The following is a 14,680-nucleotide window of genomic DNA, read 5'->3' as shown; positions in this document are numbered from 1 at the left end:
GTGGCCATCCACTCACAGAGCAGGAGAACAGACGGTGGTCCAACACCTCACAGAGCAGGAGAACAGACGGTGGTCCATCACCTCTCAGGAGAACAGACGGTGGTCCAACACCTCACAGGAGAACAGACGGTGGTCCAACACCTCACAGAGCGTACCTTAAAGCTCGTATCAGCGATTATAGGCAGAAACTAAATGTTCAGATTCATCTGATCTTTCAAATGGTAGTACCAACCACTCAAAACCAAAATAAATAATATTCCAACCGATCACCGACAAGGGGTGGGTGTTGTGGGGTTTTGCGCTGCGTTCATGATCGTTTTTACTGGAATGCACGTTACACGGAAGGGAGGGGCGAGCGGGCTCTGTTTGTTTGGGATGTGTGTGTGACGTCACCCAACATCGAGTGACGTCACCCAACATCGCCGATACAGCCTTTACTGTTTGGTGTTCTACTCTGAGAGAGTCACCACGGCCTGACGGACCTCCTGCTGCCGCCTGCATCCATCCGGCAGACGAGGGGAATCGACCCACGTTAACCTCGACACAGCCTCAGTCGACCTTTAAACCCTTGATAACGTTTTGTTAACGGGACCTATCGGTGGACGGCAGTGGGCGTGTCCCCACTCTCCGCTCAGCGGGGGCCCGGTTAGGCCTAACCGGGCCCTGAGAGAGGCCTCCGTTAGGCCTCTCTCAGGGCCCCGTTAGGCCCCCGTTAGGCCTCTCTCAGGGCCCCGTTAGGCCTAACCGGGCCCCCGCTGAGCGGAGAGCGGGGACACGCCATCGTTGATCACAAATTACCACCCTGTTAATTACACATGTCATCTTTCTGTAATTACGGATGATTAATCATGCAAGTTCCACTGATGGCCGCCATTGTGCGAGCGACACAGGGGAGGAGGGGGGGTGAGGAGGGGGGCGGCGGTACCAGGGAGGGGCCGTCTCCAGATAAGCCGTGTGAGTGTATTCTGGCTCATGGCTGCAGCGCGGCGATAAAGACCAGGTGCTGCGGATTAAATGACACTCATTCCTTTAGCCCGGCGCCTGACCCAGAACCAGGTCAGGAGGGCTTCCAGAGTGAAAGCCCTCTTCCTCACACACCCCACTCTCCCTCCAACCCAACCGTCACGCTCGGATCAAACCCTGATCTACCGTTTCTTCAATATGCCCGAGCAATAGAGCGATGGGTCATCATTCATACTGTCTGTGTCCTAGGGGGGGTGTACTGTGTGTCCTAGGGGGGGTGTACTCTCTGTGTCCTCGGTGATATTTTCTTGCAAGCATTTTAATGAAATCATTTTTGTCTTTCAAATTCAATTTCTCTCCCGCCAGTTTCTATTTGAATTGTCCAATCCAAAGCTTAGCCACCAAGCGTGCACACGCCCAGTCTGACAAACACAGATATGCAAACAGTGCGTTATCAAAGTGCTCAGTACATCCATACAGTCCATTAGTTCTCCATTCCCTCCCCAGGCTCACACGCTCCAGAGCCTCTCAACGTGACGCGAACACAACATCCAGGACAGCTCCTGCCGTCTGACCCTCACCCTGAAACATGGCCTTCGTCCTAACCTTAGCGGTGCTGCTCAGTGTTACAGGTACCTCTCGTTTTCTAATGATTATTCCTAACATTATTTCATTACGGGTAACCAACAAAACAGTCAATCAGAAATCAACGTATTGCTACAGTCCAGTGAGAGAAGAACAGGAAGCGCCGTGAGCGCGAGGGCCTGAGGCTCAGGACTGACCCCTTTGTCTCCGTCTAGGCTGTGCGGAGCTGATCACCGTCACCTCGCCCCAGAGGTACGTGAACGTGACGGTGGGAGGGTCGCTCCTTCTCCAGTGCTCCTTCATCAGCACCACCAAGGAGACCACCAACCTCGTCGTCATGTGGAACTTCGTGGAGAAATCCTCCAGCAGCCTCAAGCAGGTAGACCAGCGTTCGCTAACCACGACTCCACCTAGAATAGACCAGCACTGCTGTATGCAGACGATACAATAATGCCATGATATAATAATATCAATACTATGGATGGCGTAGACCCCATCTCTAGATGTAATGTTATTTTATGCAGATGATACAATAATGGATTCTACTGGAGATAATGATGAGGATAGGGGCGGGGTCTTCCACTCACAGCTGACACCACTCACGGCCATACAGAGTCCAAGGACTCTTTCATTTCTACCGTTTCTTACACCTTACTTTTTTGAACCATTTTTGAAAATCGATGCCTAAAACACGGCGATGCAGAGATTGAGATTGTCTTCGGCTAGCTTGATCGCGTCATGGTCACGCTCCACACAGGACAACGTAAACGCTGTGTGTGACGTCGTCCATGGGCCAGTCTGCGGGCGCCATTTTGGAGACTGTTCTTTCCAGAGTTAAGGCTTGGATGAGGTTTGGAGATTGAGTCAGATTCTTCCAAAAGGGAGATGTGTGGGCGAAGCATAGCAGCACTGGGGCAGTTTAGAGGGGGGGCCGGGGGTCTCACCAGGGGCCGGTCCCCTCCACATCTTTACATCCTACTTCGGCCCCCTCCCCTGGTTACCAGTGTTCACTTCAGTTTTATAGATCGAGGCATAACAAGACAATGGCTCGTGGTTTACCACGCAGGTGAAAAATAATACATTCATATAATAAATACAAAATGAAAGCAATATGACTAGAGGTAGTAATCTGTGGCCCAATGCTTGGTCCTCGCTCCGGTACGAAAGTACAGGTCAGGGCCAAAGCAGGCATCGGCTTATTATATTCATAGCAGTATTATATTTTGATCAAATAGATTCTAAAATAGATTCTTACTGGCACCATCTGAGAATAGGAGGCGTACGTGAATATATGAATATATAATTAAATCAAATAGCATCGTACTGGCTGGTGTTGGGGAGAGGAAATCAGGGAAGCTGAGTGGGACTTGGTGACACACCCTAGTCACCAGACAAAGGCTGCCTTCAGTCAGCCAAACAGTGAGTCAGGGCTGGACAAACACGATAACAGAACCGCTGCGATAGCGCTGCTAGCGTGAGGAAGAGGTCTACATGTGGAGCGTTGTGTTGGTGGAGAGGTCAAACGTGGAACTCTGCTCGTACGCCATGCGCTGGGAGACTCCCTGGAGTACCTCAATGTGTTAGGACGTCTCTTCACATGATCGTTCAGAGAAGGATTTAGCGATCAGGGTTTTATTAGCACAGCAGAAAAGTACAAATCTAAAGACTGTATAGCAAAGCATGATAACTACAACATGCATGTTGTAGTTGTGTGTAGAGATGTACGTAGAGATAAGTAGAGACATGCATACTGTCTGAACTCTTCCCTCTGAAGAAGAGACCAGCCGGTCGAGGGATCTCCAACATCCCACACACACACACCTGTAGTGAGTCTGGCTTTAATTAAACCTCCGGTTCGTTAAGGCTTGATGCAGTGCAGGTGTGTGAGAGGTCTGGAAATCTGCTCAGAGATCTTCTGACCCTGACCGACCTTTGAACTTCAACCTCTGTACCAAGCATGTTTAAAATGGCCGTCATGGCCTCTGAAGGAAATGTCAGATAATACCGGATTCTATCGCCAGGACAAAAGTAGAATAGAACCGAGTTGAATAAAACAACAGGACAACAACAAGACATACGGGTAACATCCAAAGGACGGTGTTTATATGACGTGCTGCTGGGGCCGCCTCCAGATCTACTACTCCCAGGCGGATCAGGACGTGGTCCCCCCGGAGTACAAGGGGCGCCTCTCCCTGCCCCCCTCCCACGGCACCGGCGGAAACGTCTCCATCGGCATCAGCAACATGCAGACGGCCGACTCCGGACTCTACACCTGCGAGGTCCGCAACTCCCCCGACATCGGCGGCAAAACGGAGGCCAGCATCGTCGTTCAAGTGCTCGGTGAGTTCGTCCACAGCCTCCGATTGGTTCATTTGGTCTAGTCAGAGCGATGTGTGACCCACGGGTCACCGTCTGTTAAACAGCACAGCTGGTTTTGGTCTCTGGGTTAATTGGGGGTTTGAACAAAAGCAAGTTAAAACAATTGCTTGAAAAATGTAAAGTAGTTAACAGATATGATTGAATAAGAATAAATAGTTCTGTATAGTACTATTATTGAAGGATAAAAGGACATACACAGGCGATTTGTCAATGCTGTATTCTATACTGGGAACGTTGAATATTAGAAGTAATTCATTAATAGCTACTTTGGAAAATCAGTTGATCACTTGTCTTGCATACAATACAATGTGATCTGCTTTTAGTGTGAGCCAGCTTCCAGAAGATGATATTATCACAGACGGTGGAAACATAAACACTGAAATAATGACCAAGAATTCTTAGATGAGAGAATTACATTTTGTCTGAATAAACTCATCCAGTGTTTCCACGACAACGTGCAGGCCTCAGCATCCACACGGTAGTTTCCATGGTAACTGCAGCAGTCTCGTCATTGTCAGTGTTTGAAGTTAGGATGGGATTGAGCCCTGACCTAGAGCCGATGTTACATGATGCTCACCCAGCGCTGTTACAACAGTCTGGGCTTCACGGGATAAAGCGAGGAGCAGACATGCTGACTGTGTCTTAACTGAATATATGGAATACAAGAGTGTGCAAGGGTGAGAAAACAGCTTTGGACAAGCACATGGCATGACTGGAATAGGTTGTATACTACCTTAACCTCCACCCTTACCCAAAGAGAACAGGTACTTTATCAACCTCCATGATCCCTGTCATGACCCATCGACCCTAACCCTAACCCCTAGAGAACAGGTCCAACCTCCATGACCCCTGTCCATGACCCCTTGACCCTCTGGCTCCAGCCCTGACTCCACCCCCCCGTGATGGTTCTGGTTCTGCCTCCTCCTCTGTCCCCAAGAGCCCCCGTCGGCCCCGTTCTGCGCCGTGCACGGAGACGTGGCCGTGGGCCACCTGGTGACCCTCACCTGCCACAGCGAGAAGGGCAGCCCCCCCCCCACCTACACCTGGGTCAGGCTGGACCAGGCCCGGGCCCGGCAGCCCATCATGGCCCGAGGTGAGGAGATAAACACCAGAACGCTGCCAGGCTGCAGCGCCCCCTCCCTCCACCAGGTGGTAGTGCCCCCTACCTCCACCAGGCTGCAGCGCCCCCTCCCTCCACCAGGTGGAGGCGCCCCCTCCCTCCACCAGGTGGAGGCGCCCCCTACCTCCACCAGGTGGTAGTGCCCCCTACCTCCACCAGGTGGAGGCGCCCCCTCCCTCCACCAGGCTGCAGCGCCCCCTCCCTCCACCAGGTAGTAGTGCCCCCTACCTCCACCAGGTGGAGGCGCCCCCTACCTCAACAGCCTCTCCCTCCCCCCTCTCCCACAGCCCCTCCCTCCCCCCTCTCCCTCCCCCCTCTCCCTCCCCCGCCCCCACAGCTTCCCCCCCTCCCTCTCCCTCCCCCTCCCCCCTCCTCCACTCCCACAGCCTCTCCCTCTCCCTCTCCCTCCCCCTCCTCCCTCCCCCTCCCCCCCTGTCAGCCTCTGTGTTCATCCTTGTCTTTTCCCCAGTGACTCCGACTGGAATCCTGGAGATCCGGAACATCTCTGAGTTCAAGTTCGGGGAGTACCAGTGTACCTCCACCAACGCCGTGGGCACCTCCACCTGCATGGTGGAGCTCAGCCAGGGTGGGTGCTACTGCTGGGACTACGCGCGTGTGTGTGTGTCTGTTTAATGTATGTGTATACATGTATGCATATATATCACACATATAGATAGATGTCTGTCCTCGGTTCTCCTCTCGGTTCTCCTTTGGGTTCTCCTCTGTCGGTTCTCCTGTCTGTTCTCCTGTATGTTCTCCTGTCGGTTCTCCTCGGTTCTCCTGTCTGTTCTCCTGTCGGTTCTCCTGTCTGTTCTCCTGTCTGTTCTCCTGTCTGTTCTCCTGTCTGTTCTCCTGTCGGTTCTCCTGTCTGTTCTCCTGTCTGTTCTCCTGTCGGTTCTCCTGTCTGTTCTCCTGTCTGTTCTCCTGTCGGTTCTCCTCTGTCGGTTCTCCTGTCTGTTCTCCTGTCGGTTCTCCTCTGTTGGTTCTCCTGTCAGTTCTCCTCTGTTGGTTCTCCTGTCGGTTCTCCTGTCTGTTCTCCTGTCGGTTCTCCTCTGTCGGTTCTCCTCTGTTGGTTCTCCTGTCGGTTCTCCTGTCTGTTCTCCTGTCGGTTCTCCTGTCTGTTCTCCTGTCGGTTCTCCTCTGTTGGTTCTCCTGTCAGTTCTCCTGTCGTTCGCCTGACGGTTCTCCTGTCGGTTCTCCCGTCGGTTCCCCTGCTGACTGTGGTTCTTCCACAGAGGCGGAGGACGGGGTGATCGCGGGCGCGGTGATCGGCGCTCTGTTGGGCTGCCTGCTGATCATCCTGGTGATCTGGTTCATCGCCCACCAGGTCAAGAAGCACCGCTACGCTGCCGTCAAGACCCCGGCCGCCGAGATGAAGTAAGAGCACCCAACGATAATAATAATAATAATAAATGAAATTTATACAGTGCTTAATATGGTACTCTAAGACGCTTGTCTTGAAAAAAACAACAACGATGTCTTTTGACTTTTAATTAAGAACGTTTAATAATGAAACGCACTCAGATCAATGACACACGGCTCCGTTCTGTATGTGTCCGCTAGGGGGAGTAGTCGTCCGCCTCCTGCGACGTCAGCCGTTTCTATGGAGATGTCGTCTCCCAGCCACGACAATACCCATGGTGATGATGACGAGGCGCGCGCTTGAAGCCCCCCCGGTACCAAACCTCGCGGGGACGTGCAACACCGTGGTTGTTTCTACAGGCACTGATGCATCGGGGTTATTGTTTCTGTTTTTTTGTACGCGTTTTTAGTTTAACAGTAATGAGTTTTTCCTGTGATTCGACAATATTTGAAGAGAAGCCATTGTCGGTGTCTTAAAATTTATTTTGCATTTACTTCCATCATGTAAAATGATTTAGGCCTAATTCCGTGTCCAAAATTTGGCCTTCATTTACATTTATAAATGTTGTCCTATTTGCATGTGCATCGTAAATGTTAGTTCGACGGATGAGGCCTAAATGAGAATATGAATCAACATTCCTCCGCTTAGTGTCCACGTGACATAACCTCGCAGTCCGCTTTGAACTTATGACAGCGCGTCGGACGACCACGTGGGCTGCTTTTACAACCGATAACCGCAGAATGAGGTAAGATGATGAACGTTAAGGTCCCATGATAAGATGATAAGAACGTTAAGGTCCCTGCACGGCAGCTTCAGCGACACAACTCTGTTTCACATGTTTAGTAAGATGAAAGTGAACAGCGAACGCAAACAAACTGCAGTCAGGCCCATGTTAACGCTTTTAACGTTAATCTTTAAGCCAACCAGTCCGAGTCGGAATGGTACTTAAGGTCTTTAGTTGCTGTAGCAACGGAGTGCATTCTGAGCAAAGGTGCGTCTCTACTCTTGTTGCATCACCGCGCGCTGACGACTCCCGTAGGACCCCTTGGAGTAGGGTCCAACAGTTCATCCGTCACGGGACGCCGCCGATCACCTGACGCGTGGGTTGAAATCTTTAGTTCCAGAAGCTGTTGAGGGATCATCTGAAGAACGGCTCTCTGTGCGGTTAATCTTTTCTTTCTTCAAGCGTCGTCCTGACGCTTTTAAATACCCGTTGTAAACGTATTGCTTGTTTTGGATAATTTTTTTTATTTTTTTTGATAATAATAAAATTCCTCATGCTCACCGTTTTTATTTTTTATTGTACTTTTCACTCTAACACAAAATCGATGATCGTTGCAGATTTACGTCGCATGCAGCTTTGTAATAACGCAAACATCAACCCACCCACCATCCAGACCTAGAACTGAACTTAAATAGTTCAGGTAAAGGTTAGGCACATCTACAGGTAGACGTGGCCTTTGTAGCAAAGATCGAGAGAATTCGCCAAACAGGGTAAAGTTTATTATTTTTTAAATCTTCATTGTGCAAAAGGCAGAGTGCAATGCATGTTATCTGAGGAGTTCATCAAAGCTGAAACAACTCATAAAACACTTCGTTGGTAGAAAAATTACAAAATCCAATGCTTATACCGTCCTAAATCCTTCTTAGATAAAAAAATCACGTACAGTTTTTTGGAGCACCTCTTAGAAACAAGTCTTTTCTCCTTTGCTGTCAGTCCATTGGTGACGAGGAGGATGGCCATCCTTCTATATCCTCTATATCTATAATCTATATCTATCATAGCCTCATGTTGTAATCACCAGCGGTCACTGAGTAGGGGGCTTTGGGGTCAGCAGTTCTATCACAGACCCAGACCAGGCAACCGTGTGGGCTCTAGTTTGGGGTGTTGTGGGTTGGTGTGAGGCGGTTGTGGGTGTCGTGGGTGGTGTAGGTGTGATGTAGGGTGCAGTGTGGGTACGGTGTGGTGTGGGTGTGGTGTGTGGTGGGGACTACAGTGTGGTTGTGGGTGCAGTGGGTGGTGTATGGTGTGGACTACGGTGTGGTTGTGGGTGGTGTATGGTGTGGACTACGGTGTGGTTGTGGGTGGTGTATGGTGTGGACTAGGGTGTGGTTGTGGGTGCAGCGGGTGGTGTATGGTGTGGACTAGGGTGTGGTTGTGGGTGGTGTATGGTGTGGACTACGGTGTGGTTGTGGGTGGTGTATGGTGTGGACTAGGGTGTGGTTGTGGTTGTGGGTGGTGTGGACTAGGGTGTGGTTGTGGGTGCAGCGGGTGGTGTATGGTGTGGACTACGGTGTGGTTGTGGGTGGTGTATGGTGTGGTTGTGGGTGCAGCGGGGGGTGCAGGGGAGGGCCCCCAGTCAGGCGAGCAGGCCCAGGGCGCGGGCCGTGCTGAGCAGGTCGTCGCGGGGCAGGTAGCAGCCACACACCCGCCGGAGGCCCGTGAAGGAATCCCTGCCGTGCAGAACGCGCCAGTTATCGATGAACACCACCTGAGGAACCAACAAACATCAGTAAACAGCCTGTCAACAACAGAGCTCAACCACCGTGAGGCTGTTTAGACCGGTGTAGAGCACACATCTCTATAGGCTGTGCTCTGTACCGGTTTAAACTGGCTCCAGCCAGCGGAAACCTGCACCCTGTCAGCCATTCATCCATTCATGTTTAAATGGCTCCATTGGACCAGCAGGTGTGGGGTTGGTATCATTACAAGCAGCGTCAAACCGCTTCAATAGCATCCAGCTGCAGCCCTGGAGCCGGGGCCTGTCTGCCACAGGCCCCTCCACCACAGGCCCCTCCGCCACAGGCCCCTCCACCACAGGCCCCTCCGCCACACCACAGGCCCCTCCACCACAGGCCCCTCCGCCACAGGCCCCTCCGCCACAGGCCCCTCCACCACAGGCCCCTCCGCCACAGGCCCCTCCGCCACAGGCCCCTCCACCACAGGCCCCTCCGCCACAGGCCCCTCCGCCACACCACAGGCCCCTCCGCCACAGGCCCCTCCGCCACAGGCCCCTCCACCACAGGCCCCTCCACCACAGGCCCCTCCACCACAGGCCCCTCCACCACAGGCCCCTCCACCACAGGCCCCTCCACCACAGGCCCCTCCACCACTCCGGGGCTGCAGCTGGATGCTAATCAAATCCAATGGTGACATCACGAGTGGGAGAGTCCACCCAGATGTGCGATAGCGGCGGTTTGTAAGAGGGTTCATCATGTCATCTGACGCTCCAAAAAAACACATCCCCATCCAGCATCTTGGTACTGCTTGATACAATAGTAATTAATTAATGATTATGTTATTAGCGTTGTTCTTATCACGGGGAAATGCATCTGGATGGACACTCCCACTTGTGATGTCTCATGCGGTCGATTCCGTTGTACGTCCTGGCCCTTAATGTGCACATTACTGTATGTTGTACGTGCTGGCGTACAGCGATGGTTAGTGCTTGGCACTTGGTTCTATGAACCTCCTTCCTGTACAGACAGAGATATATTGTTGTTTCTTTCTTCTGACCAATGGACTCGTAGCATCCGCTGCACGCGCTCAATGTGGAGGTGACAGGCCGCTGTGATGTGAGCTGAAGGGATGTGAACCCTCACCCTCCCGGGCGTCAGCTTGACCCAGAGCTCGCTCCCGGGGTCCCGCAGCCGGGCGGTCAGCAGGCGGTGAGCCGCGTACCAGCGCCGGACCTCCTCCGGGGGCGCCGTGTCGATCGGCGCGCGGTCGTAGTTGTTGTACCTGGGAGGGAAGAGAGAGAGGGAGGCTTCAGCGACACGCTTCACGCTGTTCTGGGGGGCGAGGTCGCGGCCCGCAGGCTCTGGGGGGGCGAGGTCGCGGCCCGCAGGCTCTGGGGGGGCGAGGTCGCGGCCCGCAGGCTCTGGGGGGCGAGGTCGCGGCCCGCAGGCTCTGGGGGGCGAGGTCGCGGCCCGCAGGCTCTGGGGGGCGAGGTCGCGGCCCGCAGGCTCTGGGGGGGCGAGGTCGCGGCCCGCAGGCTCTGGGGGGGCGAGGTCGCGGCCCGCAGGCTCTGGGGGGGCGAGGTCGCGGCCCGCAGGCTCTGGGGGGGCGAGGTCGCGGCCCGCAGGCTCTGGGGGGGCGAGGTCGCGGCCCGCAGGCTCTGGGGGGCGAGGTCGCGGCCCGCAGGCTCTGGGGGGCGAGGTCGCGGCCCGCAGGCTCTGGGGGGCGAGGTCGCGGCCCGCAGGCTCTGGGGGGCGAGGTCGCGGCCCGCAGGCTCTGGGGGGGCGAGGTCGCGGCCCGCAGGCTCTGGGGGGCGAGGTCGCGGCCCGCAGGCTCTGGGGGGCGAGGTCGCGGCCCGCAGGCTCTGGGGGGCGAGGTCGCGGCCCGCAGGCTCTGGGGGGCGAGGTCGCGGCCCGCAGGCTCTGGGGGGCGAGGTCGCGGCCCGCAGGCTCTGGGGGGCGAGGTCGCGGCCCGCAGGCTCTGGGGGGCGAGGTCGCGGCCCGCAGGCTCTGGGGGGGCGAGGTCGCGGCCCGCAGGCTCTGGGGGGGCGAGGTCGCGGCCCGCAGGCTCGGGGCGTGTTAGGCTCGTCATCTTGGTGGTTTTGTGTTCTTCAGATTCTCCAGGGTGGCTTAACATTATTATATTACTAAGAGAATGACAGCCAATGACAGGAGTACGTCAATGCAACTGCTCGTCTGTCAAAGTATTGATTGGATAATCCCAAATGCACCCTGGAAAGTACACATTTTTTAACTATTCAAATTTCGACAGTATGTTACATTTACATTGAGGGCGTGTAGCAGATCAATGTAAGCCGTTTTATCCAAAGCGACTTACACTAAGTACATTTGTCAGAAGCAGGAGAAACAACAATGTATCGTTGTTGGTACAGTAAGGATGTTCATAGAACCAAGTTCCAAGCACTAACCATCACTAGGTTAACCCGTTCCCGGTGTGTAACAAAGACAGCTAGGATAGGATGCTACGCCATGCTAAGTCCTGTCTGTACTGCTTGAAGCCTGAGTCTGATAACCATCCTGTTGTACGGCCCAGCTGCAGTGGTGCTCTCTAACCGAGGGGGGGTACCTGATCATGTAGAGCTCCCGGTTCCAGGGGTGCGCGCTGAGCACCGGCCCCGTGCCCACCAGGTGGTTCCGGTGGCCCCCCTCGGCCTCGATGTTCTCGTGCCTGATGGGCACGCGGCAGAGCACCTGGAAGCTCTCCGGGGACTCCTCCAGAACCTTGTGGGCCGCGTGGAACCCGTCCACCAGCAGCGTGCGGCCCCCCGTCCCGTCATGCTGCAGGCAGTGGAACACCTGCACCCTGTCACCCGTCCCCCCGGCATCACACGGTGAAACACTGGCCGCGCCACGGCTCACAGCAACGGTTAATGAAGCGGCGTTCACATCGCCGCGGTAACCCAGTCTATCACTGTGCACCCCGCCCTCCCTTCCTGTTCAGACTGGTTGGTCGTCATAGAGACTCCAGGGTAACGTAGGTTAAATGGTGCAACGAGACGCAGGTGAACGTCAACATGGAGGCCTGGGTGTGGAGGGGGGTCACCCACCCACAGGGCTCGTGGAGGTAGGTGGTGTCCGTGTGTCTGTCCAGCGCCTGGGTGGTGTAGGCGGTGTCTCCCCGGGACAGGTCAGAGGTGAAGCTCCACATCCTCCCGTACAGGGTCTCCCTGGTGCACAGGACACACACACGCACACATACCAGTGGTTATTAGGTGGTTGTTAGGCAGGAGTTGTTGGTTCAATGATTTCCTGGGACATTGACAGAGTTCTGAGTGCTAAGTCCAAACTTTATCCGTGGTCTGCAAGGGAGACTCAATTTATGGATAAATAAAACAATAAATGCATTCTTTATGACTTCTTTCCTACAACCGGAGCCCCAGGTGCAACGTGAGCTCGGTAAGAGTGTTTATGGTTTCAGCGAGCAGTGTTCAAACCCCCACACGCAGCTAGCGCATGTCGGCCCTTCTGCGTTCCCACCGCCGCAGACCCCGCCACCGGGCGCCGGGTTTACCTGATGATGCTGACTCTCTCAGACACCGCCTCCGTGGCCTCCACGCTGGCCGGCACGCCGTCCACGAAGGCGATCCCGTAGAGGAGAAAGTTCTGCACGAAGCTCCTGAGTTCCGCCTCGCTGCTCATGAACTCTTCCCAGCGCGCGGACGGCACCTGCGCCGCGTCATAGGTGTCGCGGTTCCACAACACGCGGTTCTGCAGCACCGTCCGCGTTTTGACCTGGTGGCTGTGCTCGGCCAACCAGCTCAGACTGTAGGAGGTCACGTGACCGTCTGGCCCTGCGGGGGGGGCGACGCGTCGGAGGTGAGGTGCCGTTTAGACCATGCTCACGCGCACGAGAACCATAACTTTTACGCAAACCTTTACGCGTACATTTACGCAAATAAACATTTTTTTATTGTTTGTTTGTTGTTTGCGAAAATGTTAGTGTAAAAGTTGTGGTCTACTACGCAAACATAAACTAGCATTATTGCTGCACTTAACAATATGATGATTTTATGTCAAATGGTAAACAAAGTCGTTAATGCCCATCTCCCTCTCCCAACATTACTTACATGTGAGTGAGAGGTGCCCGTCCGTTACCTTGGTTTGTGCAGGACGGATGTTCAAATCAATACTTGCTGTGTCGAGGATTCTCTGGCTGGTCTTGGGGTTGTAAGAGGCGGCAGAGCGACATGTATCCCGCAGCCAGACATAGTCAAACTGCATCACCGCATCTCCATGGCTGATCTCTAGGAGATGAGGAGAACACATAAATAAACCAGTGATATGCACGTTCGGTACGCGCTTTATGATTACCACAACAACCGTTATAAGGCTTTAACAAAAGGGCTACTAAAACAATCTTACCAACATACTCATCCGCGGCGCGCCAATCGTAAAGGGTCGTCGTGGTAGAGGCGAGATGTCTTTTCTGAGAATATGCGCCTTTAGTTTGAGACTTTCCAAAAGAGGACACAAGTCTGATGTTCTGTCGCAGATGTCTGAGCAGCCCGGCCATCGTGCCGCGGGGACTCAGGAACACGCGTCACAAGTTGTGTGAGTGGTTTTAATTCGGTTTCAGGCCAACCTTAATAGGAACCACCTATTCGCGACTGTTTAGCTTCACGGCCAAACACGCACAGGGGTTTAAACGGCAAGTGAGAGATACCCGCAGGTCAACGAACGGCATTCCACTTGGCTGCATGCCCGCCGATACCATTATATTTTTGTAAGGGGGAGGGCTGGTCTCACACGTGGGACATAGGCTACTTCCCTCTCAGACAGAACTATCGAGGTGCTCTCTCTCTGTGTTCTTTTGCACGTCCATATTGATAACTTTGATCAGCAAACAAGTTGTCGGTGTGTCCCGCTGTAGAAAATATCTCTTACGATAGGGAGGGTCACGTTGTGCAGAAGTCTATAGTCTGGGAGGCGGTTAAAGCCTTCTCTGTTTATCTTGTCAATGGCAGCATGAGAGGGCAGGAGCCAGCAGGATTTCCTCTAGTACTCCTCTGACTCTGGACGCTCTGAAGGCCTGTAGCCCACTCCCGGTGTGGAGACGGAGAGCGTCCGACAGGGAGGGTCCGACTCAGACGCTACCGGGGGCTGCTGGATGCCATTCAATCCCCCCGTCGGTCTTTCCCGGTGCCTGATCCTCGTCTCTCTGTCCCTGGGGGGGCGACAGAGAGGCCTGACCAAGGGAGTGGAGTACAGTAGGGTAGAGTATAACAGAGTACAGTAGAGTAGAGTATAACAGAGTACAGTAGAGTAGAGTATAACAGAGTACATAGTATAACAGAGTACAGTAGAGTAGAGTATAACAGAGTACAGTAGGGTAGAGTATAACAGAGTACAGTAGAGTAGAGTATAACAGAGTACAGTAGAGTAGTATAACAGAGTACAGTAGGGTAGAGTATAACAGAGTACAGTAGAGCAGAGTATAACAGAGTACAGTAGAGTAGAGTATAACAGAGTACAGTAGAGTAGAGTATAACAGAGTACAGAGTATAACAGAGTACAGTACAGTAGAGTATAACAGAGTACAGTAGGGTAGAGTATAACAGAGTACAGTAGAGTAGAGTATAACAGAGTACAGTAGAGTAGTATAACAGAGTACAGTAGGGTAGAGTATAACAGAGTACAGTAGAGCAGAGTATAACAGAGTACAGTACGGCAGAGTATAACAGAGTACAGTAGAGTAGAGTATAACAGAGTACAGCAGAGTAGAGTATAACAGAGTACAGTAGAGTAGAGTATAACAGAGTACAGCAGAGTAGAGTATAACAGAGTAGAGTAGA

The 14,680-nt window shown here is 53.4% G+C and overlaps 2 protein-coding genes across 2 annotated transcripts; one reads left to right on the top strand and one right to left on the bottom strand.

Annotated features, from left to right (window-relative positions):
* Positions 1–1,439: 1,439 nt before the first annotated feature.
* Positions 1,440–7,722, top strand: LOC130386502 (V-set and immunoglobulin domain-containing protein 1-like). The gene is made up of 7 exons (XM_056595447.1): positions 1,440–1,595; positions 1,764–1,927; positions 3,681–3,888; positions 4,865–5,020; positions 5,517–5,633; positions 6,283–6,424; positions 6,611–7,722. The coding sequence occupies exons 1-7, from the start codon at positions 1,553–1,555 to the stop codon at positions 6,711–6,713; spliced, it is 933 nt and encodes a 310-aa protein (XP_056451422.1). The 5' UTR covers positions 1,440–1,552; the 3' UTR covers positions 6,714–7,722.
* Positions 7,723–8,715: 993 nt separating this feature from the next.
* Positions 8,716–13,955, bottom strand: tmlhe (trimethyllysine hydroxylase, epsilon). The gene is made up of 7 exons (XM_056595446.1): positions 13,251–13,955; positions 12,956–13,132; positions 12,400–12,679; positions 11,936–12,055; positions 11,455–11,691; positions 10,014–10,152; positions 8,716–8,902 (listed from the first exon to the last, which is right to left on the bottom strand). Exons 1-7 carry the CDS (start codon positions 13,399–13,401, stop codon positions 8,771–8,773), a joined length of 1,236 nt encoding a protein of 411 aa, XP_056451421.1. The 5' UTR covers positions 13,402–13,955; the 3' UTR covers positions 8,716–8,770.
* Positions 13,956–14,680: the final 725 nt, after the last annotated feature.

Source organism: Gadus chalcogrammus, chromosome 7 (assembly GCF_026213295.1).
Source record: "Gadus chalcogrammus isolate NIFS_2021 chromosome 7, NIFS_Gcha_1.0, whole genome shotgun sequence".
Lineage (NCBI taxonomy): Eukaryota > Metazoa > Chordata > Actinopteri > Gadiformes > Gadidae > Gadus > Gadus chalcogrammus.
Note: the sequence above shows the minus strand (reverse complement) of the source record. Positions and strands in the feature narration are given on the sequence as shown.